General features: G+C 43.0%; 2 protein-coding genes across 4 annotated transcripts; both read left to right on the top strand.

Annotated features, from left to right (window-relative positions):
- The first annotated feature begins 69 nt into the window (after positions 1-69).
- On the top strand, positions 70-4,663 carry cnp (2'',3''-cyclic nucleotide 3'' phosphodiesterase). 2 transcript variants are annotated; one of them, XM_028412827.1, is made up of 5 exons: positions 70-221; positions 1,477-2,103; positions 2,143-3,010; positions 3,098-3,225; positions 3,330-4,663. In XM_028412827.1, exons 2-5 carry the CDS (start codon positions 1,516-1,518, stop codon positions 3,780-3,782), a joined length of 2,037 nt encoding a protein of 678 aa, XP_028268628.1. In that variant the 5' UTR covers positions 70-221; positions 1,477-1,515; the 3' UTR covers positions 3,783-4,663. The 2 variants fall into 2 exon arrangements, with proteins under 2 accessions (XP_028268628.1, XP_028268627.1); XM_028412826.1 differs by having other exon boundaries at positions 1,477-3,010.
- A 1,082-nt stretch (positions 4,664-5,745) lies between these two features.
- aclya (ATP citrate lyase a) lies at positions 5,746-19,521 on the top strand. Of its 2 annotated transcripts, XM_028412976.1 has the most exons (27): positions 5,746-5,897; positions 7,555-7,729; positions 8,965-9,087; positions 10,313-10,375; positions 10,454-10,644; positions 11,550-11,629; positions 12,044-12,174; positions 13,153-13,271; positions 13,669-13,805; positions 13,880-13,941; positions 14,012-14,129; positions 14,208-14,362; positions 14,941-15,034; positions 15,549-15,690; positions 15,775-15,943; positions 16,012-16,116; positions 16,206-16,484; positions 16,565-16,675; positions 16,753-16,880; positions 16,967-17,060; positions 17,133-17,287; positions 17,372-17,522; positions 17,607-17,750; positions 17,860-17,973; positions 18,056-18,138; positions 18,231-18,307; positions 18,391-18,485. In XM_028412976.1, exons 2-27 carry the CDS (start codon positions 7,571-7,573, stop codon positions 18,483-18,485), a joined length of 3,279 nt encoding a protein of 1,092 aa, XP_028268777.1. In that variant the 5' UTR covers positions 5,746-5,897; positions 7,555-7,570. The 2 variants fall into 2 exon arrangements, with proteins under 2 accessions (XP_028268777.1, XP_028268776.1); XM_028412975.1 differs by lacking the exon at positions 5,746-5,897 and having other exon boundaries at positions 7,571-7,729; positions 18,391-19,521.
- The last annotated feature ends 482 nt before the right edge of the window (positions 19,522-20,003 follow it).

The raw sequence follows: 20,003 nt of genomic DNA on the forward strand, positions 1-20,003 counted from the left end.
GTAAATGTTTCCAGCTGCAGGCATACAGTCTGTGGCTGCAGCTGGACAGTTTCTATCCGCGGCCCCGCCCAGTTGCGCGTTCCCGGGAATTTCCGCTCTTTTTTTTCCTCTTGTCTTGAAGAGAGCAGTGGGCGCGTGTCTGAGCCCAGCTCTGCCTTGTCATTGTACCCGGACAGAAACGCGTGGTCAGCGGCATCAGCAGCCTCACTGCAGCGGAACTGGTAAGCGTTTCGGGCATTTTAACAAACAATAGACAGTGTGCAGGTGCTACGCTTTAACTCGCGAACACAAACTAAAGCTAAAATGAGTAGTCGCTGTTCTTCACAGCGGCTTGTTTACACCTTGGTTGGTAAACTTGTTTAGACGTGGCGCTGCTGATGTTACTGACTGGCAGGATTAACTGTTTTTGTCTGGCGTGCTAACAGTAGGTGCACGCCACTCCCCGCCTGACCAAAATGTGCACTCCTCAAGCTTTTTCGATATATCTAGTTTAAAACAACACCTAATTTCACTTATAAACGGTTTTAACACTTTATTCAAAGAATGCATATTGGTAGATAATGTAATGTATATTTTGTTTAAACAATAAAACAAGTCAATCGCCTTTTACTGCTACTGCGATTCGCTTGCTAAACATGACCGAGAAAGAAATACACGCATATGAAAATGTTGCCCAGATCTTCAGGTTTCGTTTACTGTGCAGTCGGGGTAAATTCGGGGATTAACATATGGCAGTCTTTGTTGCATTGCACTGTCTTGTGAAGGGCTTCCCCTTCTGCCTCATGACACGATGTCGTTTCTAACACCAGTGAAATAAATCCAGTGTTTAAAGATACGTTTTAAAACAGGCAGATTTGGAGACAAAATTACCCAAAGCCCACTGTGGAGGACGCCGTACGATGAAGTAATCATGCCCCAATTTTTATCTGGCCTTTGTCTCTGTTGGCGCAGTTAATGCTAGTTTCAGAAGGTTTGAATACGCTCATAAACGTTTTTCTGCATGCACTTGCACAATTGAATATTTTTTACACATGAATAGAAATTAGATTTATGGTGTAAGGATGACATTGCCAACATTTTGCTTCTTCAATGTGTGGACAAAGCAATACCCCTGCACTACAGCTAGCAAGGCCATCATATTAAGTTATGATTTATCTTAGCTGCTTCCTGCACTTCAAAAATATTTCTAAAAGTGGCACAATATATGAGGAACACTGTCTCTTGAAATATTGAGTAACTTCCTGTTTGAAAATGATATGACCACTAAGCTTACAGAGCTGTTTGATTTTTGGCTGTAGACAAGCATATGAAATGTGAAGAAGTTTCCAACACTTTTCATGTGCACATCTCTATATTCTTAATTTCATTGTTTCTCAGTCAAACCTAAGACCTAATTTAGGGAAATGTAATATACTCTAACATTGGTTAAATAATAATAATAATTTAACCATTTCTGGTCTGATTTGTGTTTTCAAGGTACATGGTGGTGTATAAAGTTTGGCTTTAAACCCAGACATGGATACTGAAAAGAGTGGTGAGGTTTTGGATGCGTCAGAGCCTCTGCAGCCAGAGGAGACTGTAATGGAAAAAGAGGCTGTGTCAAAATTGGAGACACCAGAGGAGGAATCCACAGAGCCTGAGAAGCCACCATCTGCTGAGGAAGAGACTGTTCAGCTGGCAGTGAATGGTCATGACACAGAAGTCACAAACTTGAAAGAAACAGAAGAGCTGATTGTGACGCTGACTAATGAAATGACAGAAATGAAGGTTGACGATGGCTTACCCAACATGGAAGAATCAAAGGCAGACATGGCACCACCAGAACCAGTTGAGTCATCAGAAATGATTTCTGACCCGGTTGCAGCTTTAGACACAGAACCAGAAAACACTGAACAGAAGCCTGCGCCAGAGAATAAGCCAGAACCTTTGGCAGAGAGTGTCCCTGAACCAGAGCCAGAGAAATTGGCAGAATCTGTTCCAGAAGCTGAACTAAAAGAGCAAACATCTCCTGAACCAGTTATGATTCAGCAGTCAGTAGATATACAGCCACCCAAGCAAGAGGAGAACGTGTCAGAACAAGTGGAGACTGCAATGGATACAGAGGCAGGAGACGTTTCCAGAGGGGGAGTGGGAGAGGCACAGAGTAAAGTATTTAAGCCTAAGGAGGAGGAAAAATCCAAAACAACCGAGTCGGTGTTGGTGGCAGGCATTTCATCAGAGCCGGCAGAAGCTGTAATGTCCAAGGAGGAGTCATCAGCTGAAAGTGGGAATATGAAACCTGCAGAGGAGGAAGTCAAACCTGATAAATCAGTTGATCCCTCAAAGGGAGCTGAGGCAGCAGCTGAAGGTGAAGGCATCAGAGCAGAGCAGAATGATGCTGAAAAGGAAGAGGACCCAGTCCCTGCATCTGGCTCCCTGTCTTTTGCCCTTCTGGAACAAGATCAGACCAAAGATGCCCTACGTAACTCTCGCACCCTTGTTGTCCTCAGAGGCCTTCCAGGAAGTGGCAAAAGCTTCTTGGCACGTTCCATAGCTGATGCCTACAAAGACCACTGCTCATGCACCATTGTCTCTGCTGATGACCACGATGTAAAACCAGAAAATACAGAATCCTCTGCAGATGGGTACAAGGCTCTGGATGAGGCAGTGGTGGCTCGCTGTAGTGATGGAACAACCTCCTCTGTGCTGGTAGTGGTGGATGACACCAACCACACCCAGGATCGCCTGGCCTGCCTGGGAGAGATCGCCACACAGCACCGTCTTGTTGTGGTCTTCTTGGAGCCACAGACCGAATGGAGCAGAGATCCTGCACAGCTGGCCAAGAAGACCCGGCGTGGACTAGAGGAGGCCCAACTGGAAGCCATGAAAGGCCTTCTGGAGCAAATGACCCTTCCTCTTTATTTTGGCTGGTTTCTGCTCTCCTCCATACAGGACAAGATTGAGTGCACAGCAATGGACTTCCTGAAAACTTTGGACACCTTGGAGGCCTTCAAGAAGCACTCCTCTGACTGTGAGTGCATTTAAAATCTGTTTTCTTTATTACATTGATTGTTGCAAGAATGAAAAATATGTGGCTGCTCTTGCTTTGTATTTACAGTCACAGGAAAACCTGAGAAGGAGGTGGACCTGGAGCAGTACTTTGAAGCCAAAGGAGTTCTCCATTGCACTACAAAATTTTGTGACTATGGAAATGCGGAGGGTGCCAAAGATTATGCACAAAAAACAGTAAGAAACCATTTAATTTGTTTTTACCTGTAAGTACTGGTAGTCATAAATCCGATTCATTTTCCTTTATAACTGATATTTCCTAATTATTCTCTGTTCTTCAGGCTGTCAAAGAGTTCTATGGCTCTGTGTTTGAGCTGTCTCTGAGCGCCCTTTTTGTCACTCCTCGCACCGTTGGTGCCAGAGTCTCCCTTACTGAGGAGCAGCTTGTGCTGTGGCCAGCTGATGCCGAATCTGTTGTCCCTGCAGCTGCCTCCCTGCCTCTGGGAAGCCGCGCCCATGTCACGCTGGGTTGCGCCAATGGTGTGGAGCCAGTTCAAACAGGTCTGGATCTGCTCGAAATTCTGCTCCTGCAGCAGGAAGGCCAGCAGGGGGAGCTGGTGGAGGAGATGGAGCTCGGTTCGCTGACATATTACGGTGAAGGAAGGTGGCTGCTCAACCTCCGAGAGCCAATCTGCGTCCCGGCCTGCTTCTCCAGCTTCTTCGGGTGCAAGGAGCAAGAGCCGACCAAAAAAGAACCCGAGAAGAAAAAGAAGCCAAAGTGCACCATTCTGTAAATGGCAACCACCGAGGGATGTGTGATGCAGGATGACTGGTGGATCAAAATTTAGGCTTACTTTGTGCAAGGTTTGTGTGTTTGTGTAGCGTTTAGGGTTTCAGTTATAGCCACCCTAAATCCACAAGCTGTGTGCCTTTTACTGTTAATTTGCACCACAACCCAAGATGCCTTTAATACAGTTAGGCTTGTTGTCAGCGTGGTTCAGTATTTTGTTTCACATATCGGTGCCAGAGTTACAGTACCTGGTCATTGTTCTTGTAAGCTGCAGTTAGTGTATCCTCCTCTCACAGCTTCACAGTTATCTAGATTTCCTCTTCTAGACATCAGTGTTTCTCAGTATTCAGACATAAAGTAGGTACTTTCATTGCATGCATCTACAGTTAATGGTATAGACATATTAACACTTTGCTCACACATAATTTGTCTCCTGTTTCCTTTGTAGATTAGCTGGAACTTCTGTGTGTTTGCGCAGCCTAGGAAATAATAGTGACAACAGCATATGGGCCAAAGTTATCTATTTGATTAAGTGTATTAGAGTGAATGTCATGTGTAGAAATCCTTCCTTGTAAAATCTTTGCACTGTGCATAGTTTCAAAGGGAGAATGCTGATGAATTTGGCATTTATTTCAGCGGCTTGCACTTATGAAATGCTGTGAATCCAAGTCCATGTTTTGCAATCTTTTCTACTGCGCAAGACAGCACCATCGATCCCTTTTTTAAATCCTCTTTTGAAAAGCACTTCATGTATTGCATTTCAATACGTATCTTCTGTGACTGTAATTTTTGAAGGGCAGGTTCTACTTTGTGTAGCTCTTATGAATCACTATTTTTGCACTTGTTTTGTACACTTAATAAAAAAGAACGTGCTTTGCTCCAGGATTTTGCTGTGTGTTCAGGGCTGTTATTACTCATGATAACTAGGACAGTTTTTTGCACATGGCAGGTTTCTCAGAGCCTGCAGATGTAGTTGATGGAAGAGGCCCACAGATGGCGCCCATCACTTGCACTGTGCTGATGGGAGGGGGGGCAAAAAACTAATAAGGTTTGTTTGTGGTAAGGGGTTTACTAACCTCAGTTAAGCACCAATTTGCATACAGTGTAATTTAGGTTTTTGGGCAGTCACAAGGGCGTTTACTCTCTATGTCCATGTCACTTTACAGACTAAAACTAATTCACTATTTTAGGCCAAGGCCAGGCAAAAAGGACTATGACCCTGTGTTCTACTTCATTCAACTCAAAGTGCATAATGGCCAGTGCCAGACTCAATGAGTTGGTTGTGCTGCGTGCAGGATCAAGCGATGTTCTCATTGGCTGTTTGAAAGATAAAGAACAATGGCAACCAATCAGCATCAGCTGCGGATAATTGTCTGGTTTTCTCTAAGAGCTGACACCGTGGACTAATGCTCAATTCATACAGTCGTACAGTTAGGAACAAGTTCAGTGATGAAAGATGTATTCATATAAATGGTTTAGGTGAAAGTAGCAAAACTACACATTTTTTTTCTGCACACCAGTGCAACACATTCATACAATGTTAGTTTGTAAAGCTGCCAATTAAATGTAGCTAACTTTTAGTTGACTAAACAGTGTAGATTTCTCCGGTCTCAAGTTTTTCTATATATACAAAACATAAATACATTTATTATTATCATTATGTGATAGCATAAACTACATTTATATTAACGTTTGTTTTTTTAAATCAAACAGCACATAACGGTTGTGCAAATCCGTGAGTCGACTTCACGACCAAAGTAAACATTATTTTAAATTTATTCTATGTAATAAATTACATTCTTATCTAATTATATGCCTACAGACGTTGTTATCGGATTCCACTGGCTTGACCCTTCGTGTGGCGTCATTCCGATATTTTCCAAAGTTCATGAACGCAGCAATAGAGCATGGTATGGAATGAGCCAATCAGAGGCCGGGAAATATCAGGCAAGCCTATCGGCAGATGAGCGATGGAGACAAAACTGACAGGAAGCCCCGTTCTCCGGCACGACTGGTCCCCACGCAGCAGGCGGCGAGAGTGAAGCAGCACAGGCGAGGAACATTCAGCAACTCCACATATTCTTACGGCTTCTGAAGAAACGAAGAGAGAACAAACAAGGTACGTAACGTTGCGTTATTACTTAAGTCGACTTTAAACACTTACTTTTCACTCTTTGTCTATTTTCCTTTGTTTGTCTCGACTAAAAGCTACAAGTTCTGTTCAGTTCACCATGACCCACGTACTATTGCTACACACTGGTAGTTATTAGGACAAGCCTTTACTCAGTAGTGAGGTGGGTATGTGCAAAAAGAAAAAATGGCATCCCTGTCCGACCGGTTTGTGAATGAATGAAACCAGGATATGTGTTTTTTACACGGTCAGGTCAGCATTTGTTGTCATGTAGTCGTTTTTTTTGTCTGTTTGGTTTAATGCCTTCTTAATTTTGCCCCCTCCTCACAGCCATCAATCATCCCCTTGTTTTTAAACGTTACTGTGAGTCATCAGCAGTGTTTTGCTGCTGTGGAGCAGTGATATTTAATTCCTCTGACAGGTCAGTTGCACAGAGAAAATGGGATGATGTATGAAACCTTTGGATGAATCAACATTGGCCTTGCTTGCACTCTGCGCTGTACTGACTCAGGAACAACAGTGATCAATAATGAGAAAGGCCAATGACAGTCCCATTACTCCATTTAAGAAATGGCTGCCTGGGCTCCAGTGTAGAGCAACAGAGGACTGTTTGAGCCATGCTGTCAGTTTAATGAAGCACACTGAACAACGACAGATACTCTGTCCCTGGAAGGTTAAACGTGGCTGAGTGGTGGTTGTAATTAGTGAAGACCTTTTATAATAAAGCCCTAATGAGACACATTTCTCTAAACTGATCTGATTAGAGGGAGAATATTAGTTGCCTCTAAGGACTTATTGCAGGAGGAGTAGTAGAAGTCTGGTCTAGCAGTCCCACCAGTCGGACTGATGTCCCCCATCAATAATCATGCAGGGATAACACGGTAGGGCTACAATTCATTTGAATGTAATTAGCGTTTGATCATTTTTTTTCCTCCTCTGTAGTGGAAGTAAGTACAAATTATAGTGCAATTTATCTGCCTGCGTTTCTAGTTTTTGGCCTAGTTGAATACAGGAAACTATAATCCTGTGTCTCTCACAGGGATATAATGTAACTTTTTTTTCTGTCACAATTGGATTGCTGAATTGATCTTTATTTTGTTAGCAAGACAGAATCAAATGCCACAGTATAAAGGTCACAGTAAGCATTATTTAATAATTGCCTGTGAGTCTATAGTTGCCCAGATCTAGGCCGGTTATTGTTTAAATTCTGGTGGAGATGTGGCCATCGTTCCACGCCGTAAGTGGGCCAGATAAGAGCGCTGATGTGAGTCAGATTTGGGCCACACCAATTTTGCTATCTGGGATGTGTCTTTTTTTACTGCTAATAATCATCAGCCTGACATGAAGGTCTTTGGCTTGAACAGAGCAGGTGATTTCTACACTCTCTCTCTACAAAGTTGAGGAGGAAAACACATTTATTACCCATGCGAAATACAAACTACTGAGCTGTCGCAGTGTTACCAGACCACTTCTTGACATCTCTGACAGCAGTGGAAAATCCTGTCAAAGTCAGAGTCTGGAAATCCAGAGAGCAGTAAAACTTTGCTGCCCTTTAGGCTCTCATGCTCATTCCATGTCCATGGAATCAGCATCTCTGTATTTATTCATCCTCATCTGTGTATCTCCCCATTTATCACTCTCTCAGTCTAGCCTAACCAGTCATGTCGGCCAAAGCCATCTCCGAGCAGACGGGAAAGGACTTCCTCTACAAGTACATCTGCACATCAGCAGCAGTCCAGAACCGCTTCCGCTATGCCAATGTGACTGCTGAGACCGATTTTGACCGACTGGCACGGGAACACCCATGGCTGCTCACAGAGGTGAAGTAACATTTTTTTTTCAAGCTGGCTCAACAGTCAGTTTGTTGTATCAATAATTCATAGACCATGAATCTCTGAACAGCCTTGCTTGAGCCTGTGGAAAATGATCTCCTCCTTATTGAGACAATTACTTAGGCTGGCAAAAAGTGGTCTCTTGGTGCTTGTTGGCTGACATCACAGACAGAGGAGTGATCCATCAAACCCAGTGAACATTTACGTTGCCCTCCTCTCACTGCACTGCAGCAGAGCGGTCTCAGTCTTAGTAGAAGTTAATTGAATTACTCTGTTGCTCATCTCACAGGATAAAATATCATTCTCCCCATCGTCCCCCTCAGCTGAAGGTTTTTATCTGCAAGGTACTGGGCGGATGCTGTAGGGCAGATCTACAAAGATGTGTGCTGCTGTGGAATTGATTAGGAAATTGCATTAACTTTCACCCTCAACCCTCTCTTCCTTTGCCGACTGGCGAGCACCCAGATCGTAATGGCTCCACTGTCATAAGTCATTCTCTTTGTCTGACGTGCAAGTGAGAGGACGTGAGCTACGTAGGTGGAGGTGGGACAGTGTAATTTTGCTTCTGCGTCATATGGGGGGAATTTGGGTTTGTGTATCACTAGTTTATTTGATATTCAATTGTGACTGTAAAATTAAAAACGAAGAAATTAGTTATTTTTTCATAACTTGTTTTTTTGGACCTTTAATTTGATAATTACTTCAGATTTGTGTTTTTTTTTTTTTTTTAAAGGCGCTTAATTTAAAGTTGATTTTGAGAAAGAGATAGACAGATGGACGTTATTGATTTCAGAAATTGAGATTAGTAAATGACACCTATCGGACATAGAAGTGAAGATGATGATCAATAAATGTGCATCCACTTCGGTGACTGTGCCTCCTCACTTGCAGAAAATGTAATTATTTTTCTCCTTCATCATCATCACCACCATCATCAGTGGGCTGCTGAGGTGTGATAAATGGACACCTTTTAGGAGTTCTAATAAGACGCAACTGCAGTTTAGGTTTAGACTCTTTGGGCAGAAGCAGCAGAATAGTTAGCCAGCTGCTAAATAGATTGCTGGCACACATTTTGGATGTGTAGATATGTACATGAACAAATTCATTTTTTTTAATCTAATATACACCCTTAAATGCAGTTGCAGGCAAGTATAAAATGTGTGGTTTGCCTGTCAGTCCAGGCTCAGTGATGATGCCCTAATTTTGTCATCTCCCTCCTGCAGAGACTGGTGGTGAAGCCCGACCAGCTGATCAAAAGGCGAGGGAAGCTCGGCCTAGTCGGCGTCAACCTGGACCTGAATGGCGTCAGAGAGTGGCTCCGGCCCCGCCTTATGAAAGAGACGACGGTACGTCATCCACCCTCTCCCTCCCTCTCTCTCCCTCTGAGGCAATTACCTCCACCCACCCCTCTGTTTCATGCACTTTGCTGAATTCTCCTCCAATCAATATTATCCATGTGCTTTTATTAAGACCCTCCCCTTGCCCTTTCCTTCACCCTATTCCCTTCTGTCTTGTGTTGTGTGTGTGTGTATCCTCAACACCTGCCCAAACTGTTGACACTTTCAGTGTTAGTCTGCTGGCTGTAAATCAGTCCAGTCAGCTGAGGTGAGCGCTGCCAGTGACGAACCATTCAGTCCATCTATCCAGAAAAGATCCATCACTGAGATGCTGCTTTGCCTCATAAACCAAGACGGGCGTTAGGCACAGACTGGAATGGTTCATAAAGCACTGAAGAAGAAGAGTGTCTGTTTGTGCGCAGCAGATTTCATAGATATATCTTCTCGCAGATTGGATATCAGACAGTGGTGGCAATAAATAAAAATAAATGCAGCCTGTGGTCACTCACTCACTGTTTGCTTGTTTCATCTTTATAGGCCTCTAAAAGAGAAATGTAACTTAGCAGTTGCTTCACTTAGTGGGCATCTTCAGCAGTTTTGTTTTAGATAATAATAGATGTGTCATTATAGCCTGTGCCCTTATCTTCAACAAATCTTCACAACTACACTTGTTTACAGGAAGTACCAGAATGACTTCCTCTACATATCATCCACACATTATTGAATGTGTATTTTATATTTTCTTCAGTAGTGTTATGGCAAGTGGTTAAATTGAAGCGTTCACATTCAAATGGCATTTACTGCAAGTGCCACTTTAATTATCTAAATAGACCTCAGCCCCTTGTGGGGTTTTCAATCAGATAGGCCTTTTTGGCCTTTTCCCCCATCACAGTCATCTACCTTCTCCTTTGTTTGCAAAGTGGCAGCTCCCCTCTGTCTCCTGTCTTTATTTTCTTCTCTTCTCTCCATCTGGCCGCTCTCAGCCAGTCCCTGGTTTCTTTGTGCCTGTTGGCCTTTAACACTGGAACAGTGACAGCTTATACTAAATGAGCTGGGGCTGTGTTACTGCAGCTTTGCCTAAGGTGCTACATGACAGCATTTCCCTTTTTTTCTTTTGAAATGTCAGAATGGGGTCATTTATCATTTTGCAATTTGAAATACATTTTAATTCTATGCGGTGTACAATAAGACATTCTTGCTGTTGTATTTTCATCTACTGTTTTTCTTGATGCAGGTGGGAAAAGCCAAAGGCGTTCTCAAGAACTTCCTCATCGAGCCATTTGTCGCACATAAGCAGGTAAACCATCTGTTATGAAATGTATAAATGACTTTTAATGAGTAATGAACAACACCTTTATCACTCTTTGTTGTTCAGGAGGAGGAGTTCTACGTGTGCATCTACGCCACTCGGGAAGGGGACTATGTGCTTTTTCACCATGAGGGTGGTGTGGATGTGGGAGATGTAGATGCCAAGGCACAGAAGCTGCTGATTGGAGTGGAAGAAAAAATCAGCGAAGACCAGGTGAAGAAGGAGCTGCTGACAAAGGTCTCCAACGACAAGAAAGCGTAAGTTGGGCTGGAGCAGAACAGCAATAGACCTCAAATGTATACCCATTTAGAGGCTTTTGAGAGCTGCCAAGCCTTTATTTTATCAGCTCAAGCATGCTGAGGTAGGAGGAGGATACAAATAAAGTAGCGGAGAGCACTTTCATATTGGCAGTAAAATTGGTTGAAGAGATTCCATTAGACAAATGATACACTCCCTCCTTGGCTTCGCCTCTCTTTGATAAGCCTTTTTTTTTTAAACACTACATCCACATTCAGAGCATGTGCGTTTATTTTGATGGGAAGGATACAGTGGCTCACCCTCCACCAACCCCCTCCACATCCATCTCCCCGGCAGCCCTCTTGTGACAGCAGATCCTGGCTGGACTTGCTGTCTTGGCTGACATTGAAGAAGCCACCCCAGAAATCACACTGCCAACCCCAGCTCACATCTTTGCACAAGAAAACAAGTCTGCCCTCCCTTTATAGACAGACAGGGAAAGCTGAGTCACTCAGGAATTTAGTCACAGTTTTTCCTCCCTATGGGCTGCTCCTTGTCCTGACAATGGGCTGATGTGGTTACAAAGAGTCTGAGCTGTCTCCACAACTGACAGGCAGGTGCAACGGGGAGCAGAATACTGCTTCCCTAGAGCAGCTCCTCACTGCTATGTTTTGACATATGATGGAAGAAGTAAATTAGATTTTCCCTCCTCCTATTGCCAATCTGTGCAGGTGGAATGTTTCCTGTCCAGCACAGCCTTAACAATCCAGCTCCTACAGTATGTGGAAATAATTACAGGAATATTTTATATATATACTTGACATCTTAATGTAAAGAGAGATATTTAGCTGTTATGCTAGAAGAAATCTGACAAGCTGTATTTGAAAATAATATTAAATTTATATATATATGAATGCCTCTGCAGGGTCCTGGCCAGCTTTATTGTTGGACTCTTCAACTTGTATGAGGACCTTTTCTTCACGTATCTGGAAATCAACCCTCTGGGTAGGTTCTAATTTTTGCAAATGCCAATTTCCGCTTTATTCTTGTGAGTTAATATGTAATCAGACTATGAAACTAGAAAGCCGACATCAAAAGGAAATAAGAAGGAAAAACACAGAAGCATCATCAGCAAAGTTGCCAATTTTTTAACACGGAGGAAAAAAAACATTAAATAATTCATGCACTGGCTGTTTGATGATGGCAGTGTGTATTTGTAATGAAGTAATTGGGCACCGGTACATACCCTCTGGCAGCTGTTCCTGTGGATGTGTCTGTGCTGCTGCTTTGATGCCCGACTACTTCCTCTGTGTCTTCTGTCCCCGTTCACATCCTGCTGTCATCTGTGCCTGAGCGTGGATCCATGATGTGGTCACTGCTCAGGCCTCTAGCTAACATGCTTCTCCCTATTATTCTCAGTGGTTACAAAAGATGGAGTTTACGTGCTGGACATGGCAGCAAAGATCGATGCCACGGCTGACTACATCTGCAAGGCCAAGTGGGGTGATGTGGAGTTCCCTCCACCCTTTGGCAGGGAGGCCTATCCAGAGGTAAGACTGTTGCTGTTTGAGTCTGTGGAGTAGATTTAACATGGGATTGTTATTAGAGTTTTTACAAATGTACAATAATGTCCTTTTTGATTGGCTAAGGTAAAGATGGGTGTCTACCACTGAATAAAGTTTGAGGTTGAAGATTCAAGAGTGAGTTTAGATGCACCCTATGGATGTGGCTGGATCACTACTGGACACAGGGCAGCAACAAGATGCTGGAGGGGTATTAGTGTGGCCCTCAACAACAAGGATGAGCTTCATGATGGCCACACTCTTTATGCTCAGTCACATGGGTGCAATAGGCTGAATATATATATATTTATATATATCCTTGTTGTTGGAGGCCCACACTAATAACCCTCCTCCACATCTAATATAGACTTAATGCATAGCAGTATGGCCTTAAGAAAAATCATTTTAGTAGCTTTAATGAGGTTTTCTTTCAAATAAAATAGGCGAAAGCAGTACAGTATGTAAAGGGCCCCTGTACATTAAAATGTTTTTTTTCACCTCTTTGCAATAAGATTTGTTAATTAATTCATAGAAATTGATACGAGACACAGTTGTGAGGTAAATATTCATATATAGAGAGTAAGATTTTTATAATTGTATTGATTAAATCCAGTTCACTTTGGCTAAAAATAAAGGTATTTGTGTTTTTTGCTGATGCATGTGGGAGCTCATTCGAGACCGGCTGTCTGTGCAGCAGACTGTTTCGTCTAATTGGGCTGCTGTGAGGATGAGGGACAGCGGGTGCCTTTGATTGGGAGCTTTTTTTACTCTCAGCCACCAGCTGTGGCCCTGCCTGTCACAAACAACCACTGATGTGTATCACCTCCAACATCACTCTTAATATCTATACAGTGCTTTCAGTTAATAGCTCATTAAAGACAGTGGCATGGAGTGGTGCTTGTATAGGTCCTCCTCTGATTAAGGCTGTAATCACAACTCCTTCACTGATCGTCTTCTCGTTCGCAGGAGGCCTACATCGCTGACCTTGATGCCAAGAGTGGTGCAAGTCTCAAACTAACTCTGCTCAACCCTCGGGGGAGAATCTGGACCATGGTGGCAGGAGGAGGTGCTTCAGTGGTGTACAGGTAAATAGACACCAAACATCTGAAATAATTCAGAAGGAAGCTTTAGTCTCATTATTTTATCCCTAGAAGTTTCCTCATTTTAGCCGCTCTCCTACACATAAGTAGGTTTAGCATGAGGAGAGCTGATACAGCAGCTCAGACTCTGCCTGCTTGCTAAATTGATTCCTAGTTGTTTCTGTTTTAGAGAGTCTGGAGGAATGAACTGTGTCTGGTTTGCTCCACTGGGAGTGTAAACTGTGACACATCAGCCATGACTAATTATTCCCCCTGTGCACTGTTAAGTTTCATCTGTTTACATTGCAGTATTAATTATTTATAAGAGTTACAGCTAAGAAAAACCTGTTAGATGCACAGCCGTTTTTATCATTTTTAATTATTATTATTGTTAAATTCTAAGTGACACCATTTGCGATTTGGGTGGGGTTGACGAACTGGCCAATTATGGAGAGTATTCAGGAGCACCGAGCGAACAGCAGACCTACGACTACGCCAAGACCATCCTGTCCCTGATGACCAGAGAGAAGCACCCTGATGGTAGGAAAATGTCAAACTGTCCCTCTGCAGTGAGTGTCTCTATATTTTAACTTTGTTTTTATGATGTGTTCCAGGAAAAGTTTTGATCATTGGAGGGAGCATTGCAAACTTCACAAATGTGGCAGCAACATTTAAGGTGCACTATCACACAGAAGCTTTAATTTTACTTATTCAGTACCGTGTTATTCATCGAGTGTGTTCTTTAGGGGATTGTTCGAGCTATCAAAGACTATCAGGTACCACTAAAGGAGCATGAAGTCACCATTTTCGTGCGACGTGGAGGCCCCAACTACCAGGAAGGTCTCCGAGTGATGGGAGAAGTCGGTATGTTGTAAATTCATGTCATGCAAGCACCTGCTTGTCATTATACTTAATCTGATTCTGTAAAACCTTCTGACTCAGGAAAGACCACCGGGATCCCGATCCACGTCTTTGGCACAGAGACACACATGACTGCCATTGTTGGCATGGCACTGGGTCACAGGCCAATCCCCAACCAGCCTCCTGTTGCTGCCCACACTGCCAACTTCCTCCTCAACACCAGCGGCAGCACATCGGTATGACACATACTGGCTCCATGGAGACCAATAGGTTCATGTGTGCAGTGCGTTTACATCATCAGCTCCACCAATGGTGCAGTATGTTTCAGTACAACATGCCAACAGCCTGATTGCCTGATTACTGACGTGTCCTTTTAGTGAACCAGATTATCAGAAGGCTGATAGCTCCTTTGTGTGAGTGCATTGCCAGGCAGCTCTCACTCAGTCTACAGTCAGTTGTGCAATGCAGCTGTCCCCTCAGGCGTCCATTAAGAGTGTGCAGTGCAGAGGATTTTAGAAAATGCCTTTTTCTGTTTGCTTCAGTAGAAGTAGAGAACATGTATCAAGACATAAGGGAATATTTGCTATATATTGTAGAATCCAGGAAAAAAAAACATATTTCATTTCAGAATAAAAGATTTAGAAGTGAATGAAAGCTAAATGCACTATAACCTAGGTAAGCATCCTTCAAAACTTGTAGCATGGACAATTAGAAACATGCTCTACTGTGTGCTGTACTGTTTTTTTGTCAACAGAGCTCCTCTTATTACCACACAGCTAAAACCATTTTTTTTTTATAATTTTGTAATTGCCAGACCCCAGCATCCAGCAGAACAGCCTCTTTCTCTGAAAACAGAGCCAGAATTGAGGGCTCACCAGCCAAGAAGGCTAAACCTGGAGCTCCTGTTGGTAAGGAAACACACACATCTTCACACTGTGAATACTAAAGATTGATTTCAGAGTTTGCAGTGGTAACTTAATTAGTAGTTTGCTTGGTAAAGAAATAAAATAATTCAAATCCTAAAATGACACTTGTTCAGCCAGGGCCTTATTTGCACATCTGGGTGTGTGCCTGCAGTGTAGTTACAGTTTCAATATGATGAGATGTTGCTGTTTTAATAGGCTTTGGCTGGATATCAATAAAGACTAAGTAACGCAGGCGTAAGGAGCTGGAAAACCTTCAAAGTGGTTCATGAACTATGCTGATTTTGTGCATAGGTCTGCTGCTGTGTGCCATGTAGCAGCCTTGTGCTCATGCATTTTTAGGTATGATAGCTCCCTCTTTGGGCAGCAAGAGGGCCCTGCAGCCCCAGTGAATGTGTTTTGATATTCTATTCAACACATCCAGACTTAAAAATGCATTTCATTTATAACTTAACACTTGTCTTCAGTTTCTACTTCTAACAGCTTTCTCTCCCTGTAGCCAAGGCAACTACTCTCTTCAACAAACACACAAAGTCCCTGGTGTGGGGCATGCAAACACGAGCTGTGCAGGGCATGTTAGACTTTGACTATGTCTGCTCCAGAGAGGAGCCATCTGTAGCTGCCATGATCTACCCATTCACGTAAGTGTGCTCAGTCCTTTTTTTTTTAGTTTGTTTACTCTAGTCTGCAAAGTAAATTTTATTCTTTAAAATAATGCCTTCCAGCGGAGACCACAAACAGAAGTTCTACTGGGGGCATAAAGAGATCCTCATCCCTGTCTATAAGAACATGAGTGACGCTATGAAGAAGCATCCAGATGTGGATGTGCTCATCAGCTTTGCCTCTTTGCGCTCGGCGTTTGATAGCACCATGGAGACCATGCAGTACCCACAGGTAAACACTCTCCTCTGTGAAATATAATATTTATGAAAGGATTCTATACTGCACCTTTTTCTTCTCAGATTCACACCATTGCCATTATTGCTGAGGGAATCCCAGAAGCCCATACGAGGAGGATTATTAAGGCAGCAGATGAGAAGGGAGTGACGATCATCGGACCAGCCACTGTTAGTCTCGCTTCACCCCTCATTACATTTCTCCGGGTCTCCCTTGCACCCTTTTTTTTATGTGAGAAAACCTGTTTGTTTGCACCCAGGTTGGAGGAATCAAGCCAGGCTGTTTTAAGATCGGCAACACAGGAGGCATGCTGGATAACATCCTTGCCTCCAAGCTCTACCGTCCAGGCAGCGTGGCCTACGTGTCCCGCTCGGGCGGCATGTCCAATGAACTCAACAATATAATCTCCCGCACTACTGATGGAGTTTATGAAGGTGTGGCCATTGGTGGGGACAGGTACCCAGGCTCTGTGTTTACTGACCACGTGCTGCGTTACCAGGACACTCCTGGAGTAAAGATGATTGTCGTGCTCGGAGAGGTGAGGAAGTAATAAACCTTCATATTCATGATTGATGCCTCCAGCTATAACAGTTATTGATTCCTACATCCATCTCACAGATTGGTGGCACAGAGGAATACAAGATCTGCCAGGGTATTAAACAGGGCAGAATCACAAAGCCAGTGGTGTGCTGGTGTATTGGCACTTGTGCCACCATGTTCTCCTCAGAGGTAGAGTCTCATGCAGCAGAACAATAATAAAATCAAATAATCCATGTGATTACATTTTTGCACTTTTTTCTCCTCAGGTTCAGTTTGGCCATGCAGGAGCTTGTGCCAACCAGGCCTCTGAGACAGCCGTAGCTAAGAACAAGGCTCTGAAGGAGGCCGGTGCATTTGTCCCAAATAGCTTTGATGAGCTGGGAGAGATCATCACGTCAGTGCAGTCCTAATTATTCTGTTATTCCACAGCACATCTATTGATCTTATTTTAAACCTTTAGTTTTATTTCCCTTTATGCAGATCTGTGTATGATGACCTTGTTGCCAAGGGAGTTATTCAGCCAGCTGAAGAGATGCCTCCTCCCACCGTACCAATGGATTACTCCTGGGCACGAGTGAGTTTTGGCTCATCATTGGAGCACAAAATGAATCATCTCATTTTAAACCAATAACTTTTTTTGCCGCAGGAGCTCGGTCTGATCCGTAAACCCGCCTCCTTCATGACCAGCATCTGTGACGAGAGAGGTCAGGAGCTCATCTATGCTGGCATGCCCATCACCGAGGTCTTCAAGTCAGAAATGGGCCTTGGAGGAACTCTGGGTTTGCTCTGGTTCCAGAGGAGGTCAGTCTCTAAATCCAGTACTGGTTTTAGAACCACTCTCAGGAAACCCTTGAACTACATAACTTTTTTATAATTGATGTGCAGGTTGCCAAGGTATGCCTGCCAGTTCATTGAGATGTGCCTGATGGTGACTGCAGATCATGGCCCTGCTGTTTCTGGTGCACACAACACTATCGTCTGCGCCCGAGCTGGCAAAGACCTGATCTCCAGCCTGACCTCCGGCCTCCTTACCATCGTAAGACAATTACACCTGTGATTCAGTCACAGACCTGCAGTAGTCCACTATAGGCAAAACACTTTTTGCTATTTTTCTTTTCAGGGTGATCGCTTCGGAGGTGCTCTGGATGCTGCAGCAAAGCAGTTCAGCAAGGCGTTTGACAGCGGCATGCTGCCCATGGAGTTTGTCAACAAGATGAAGAAGGATGGAAAGCTGATCATGGGTATTGGACACAGAGTCAAATCAGTGAGTCGCATGTCTTCAGCAGCAGAATGTTCAACATAACTATTACAAACATAAGGACTACAGCTGGGTTAATGAGGCCAGAATATGACTTTAATATTACTTTCTACAGATTAACAATCCTGACATGAGAGTCCAGATCTTGAAGGACTTTGTGAAGCAGCACTTTCCATCCTCCCAGCTGCTAGACTACGCTCTGGATGTAGAAAAGATCACCACTTCTAAAGTAAGATTTAAACTTGATAAATAGTAAATAACACCTTTTTATGAATGCTATAACAGGACTGGCTGTTGTGATGTTTGCCTAGAAACCCAACTTGATCCTGAATGTGGATGGCTTCATTGGTGTGGCCTTTGTGGACTTGCTGAGGACTTGTGGTGGATTTACACGGTGAGTGACACTAGAAACTGGCACCTTGAAGAAACATTCATCCACAATTTAAAAGAAAAGAGATTCTAAATCTGTGTATTATGCCACCACAGGGATGAAGCTGATGAGTTTGTGGAAATCGGTGCTCTGAATGGCATTTTTGTGTTGGGGCGCAGTATGGGATTCATTGGTGAGTTGTTTTCTGTGTATAAGAGACATTGCTTCTGCCTTAAATGTGGCAATCAATGCTTCTTTATGTTTGCGTCTCCTCAGGACACTACCTGGACCAGAAGAGACTGAAGCAGGGCCTGTATCGCCACCCCTGGGACGACATCTCCTACGTGCTTCCAGAGCACATGTCTATGTAATAGTGCCAGCTTTCCTTCTCTCCTCTTGCCCGCCCATACTGTGCTCTGTCATCTCAAAGCAGTATATAAGATGAAGGGTAGATGTTCTAATTAATGTAGCTGTTTTAATTTTGAAAACCAGTCAGTGCTGCAGTTCTGTGCATTATAGTAAACCTGCTAAACTGTGAAGCTTCAGAGTCTTATAGTGTGTTAGATTTAAATCAGGTGCAGGGAGTGGACCAGAACCACTCAGATATCCCATCACTGTTAAACCTAGCATGTGTGTCTGTATCGCACACCGTCGAGCTTGCAACAAGAGCAGCAATAATGGCAATCATATGAGGACATTCTGTAGAGCAGGGCTTGATTTCTTTATAGCATGGTTTTGACACGATACTAAAAACTTAGTGAGCTTATTGTGGCAAATGGGACCATATCTTATTAAATCATTCCTGGTGGATACTGCTGCATTTTCTGTTGTCTCTAAGCTAGTGCAACATGTGGGAGTATTTTCTGTCATAAGAATATAAAGATAAATCTCGTTATTTTTTATTTTCATACACCAGTTATTTAACTGCTGTAGCTACTAAGGGGCAGTACTTTGATTTGATAACAGTAAGTCATGTTATTAATACAATATTTTTGTGCAAGCACTGTGAAACAGAAATTATTTTTGCATGACTAATAAGGTAGTGTTTTTTATATATATTTATTAATTGAATTATTAGACCACTATTTTAAATTTCATCCCCGTTCGTCACATGGCGTCGTCTCCATCCAATGGAGGCAAAGTTCATGTGGTCATAATTAGACTCTTGAGTGCAGGACAGATTGTGTATATGTGTGTGACAGGTCATCAGCAGTGTCACCTTTTTATGTGAATGTTACAAAAATGTGCAGCATAAGGAAAACCATACACCTCATCATCAGTGTTGCCAGTGTCTCCATGTGTCTTTTTTTTTAATAGTTTGAGTGTGAACTGAATGTGCCTCTGTACTGAGTTGTTTCTATGTTGACTTACTGTATAATTAAGTAAAATAAAATGTAATTGGTGAAACGCAGTGTTATTTCTTCCTGGTCCTGCAGATGTTTCTGGAGGAGTTATCATTCATAGAAAATTTGACATGATGCTGCCAAACATCTGAAACATTTTTTAGGTGACTTATTGATGGGTCAGTTGATAATTTCTGTCCAAAGACAAAAAAAATGGATTTCTTAAAGAGACAGTATCTTTGTATATGTGCCATTACAGTTTTCACTAGCAAAACAGTGACCCCTACTTCCTATGCCTTTAAGATCCAATAACAATATCTTTAGGCCTGAGCACTGAGGACCCTTGGGGTTATTTTTTTTCCTTTTCCCCCCAAATTATCATATTTTTTGGAGGCCTGAACATGCTCACCAAACTTGGTGGGCATAATTGTTTGCCCAAAAAAATGTTGTAATTTGCTGACTTTTGAAACGCACATAGAAAAAGACTCCATAGCGCCCCCTCACGCGTAGCCCGTCTGACCAGTTTGGATCACAAAAATTGGTACA

The sequence above is a fragment of the Parambassis ranga genome, chromosome 8, assembly GCF_900634625.1.
Source record: "Parambassis ranga chromosome 8, fParRan2.1, whole genome shotgun sequence".
NCBI classification, from domain to species: domain Eukaryota; kingdom Metazoa; phylum Chordata; class Actinopteri; family Ambassidae; genus Parambassis; species Parambassis ranga.

What these genes read in the sequence shown, in the direction of transcription:
- cnp (XM_028412826.1), top strand. Translation starts at nt 1,516, where the DNA reads ATGGATACTGAAAAGAGTGGTGAGGTTTTGGATGCGTCAGAGCCTCTG. An exon ending in CAAGAAGCACTCCTCTGACT is followed by an intron (nt 3,011 to 3,097) that starts GTGAGTGCATTT and finishes TTGTATTTACAG; the next exon opens with TCACAGGAAAACCTGAGAAG. An exon ending in AAGATTATGCACAAAAAACA is followed by an intron (nt 3,226 to 3,329) that starts GTAAGAAACCAT and finishes TCTGTTCTTCAG; the next exon opens with GCTGTCAAAGAGTTCTATGG.
- aclya (XM_028412976.1), top strand. Translation starts at nt 7,571, where the DNA reads ATGTCGGCCAAAGCCATCTCCGAGCAGACGGGAAAGGACTTCCTCTAC. An exon ending in CATTTGTCGCACATAAGCAG is followed by an intron (nt 10,376 to 10,453) that starts GTAAACCATCTG and finishes TTTGTTGTTCAG; the next exon opens with GAGGAGGAGTTCTACGTGTG. An exon ending in TTGGACACAGAGTCAAATCA is followed by an intron (nt 17,751 to 17,859) that starts GTGAGTCGCATG and finishes TACTTTCTACAG; the next exon opens with ATTAACAATCCTGACATGAG.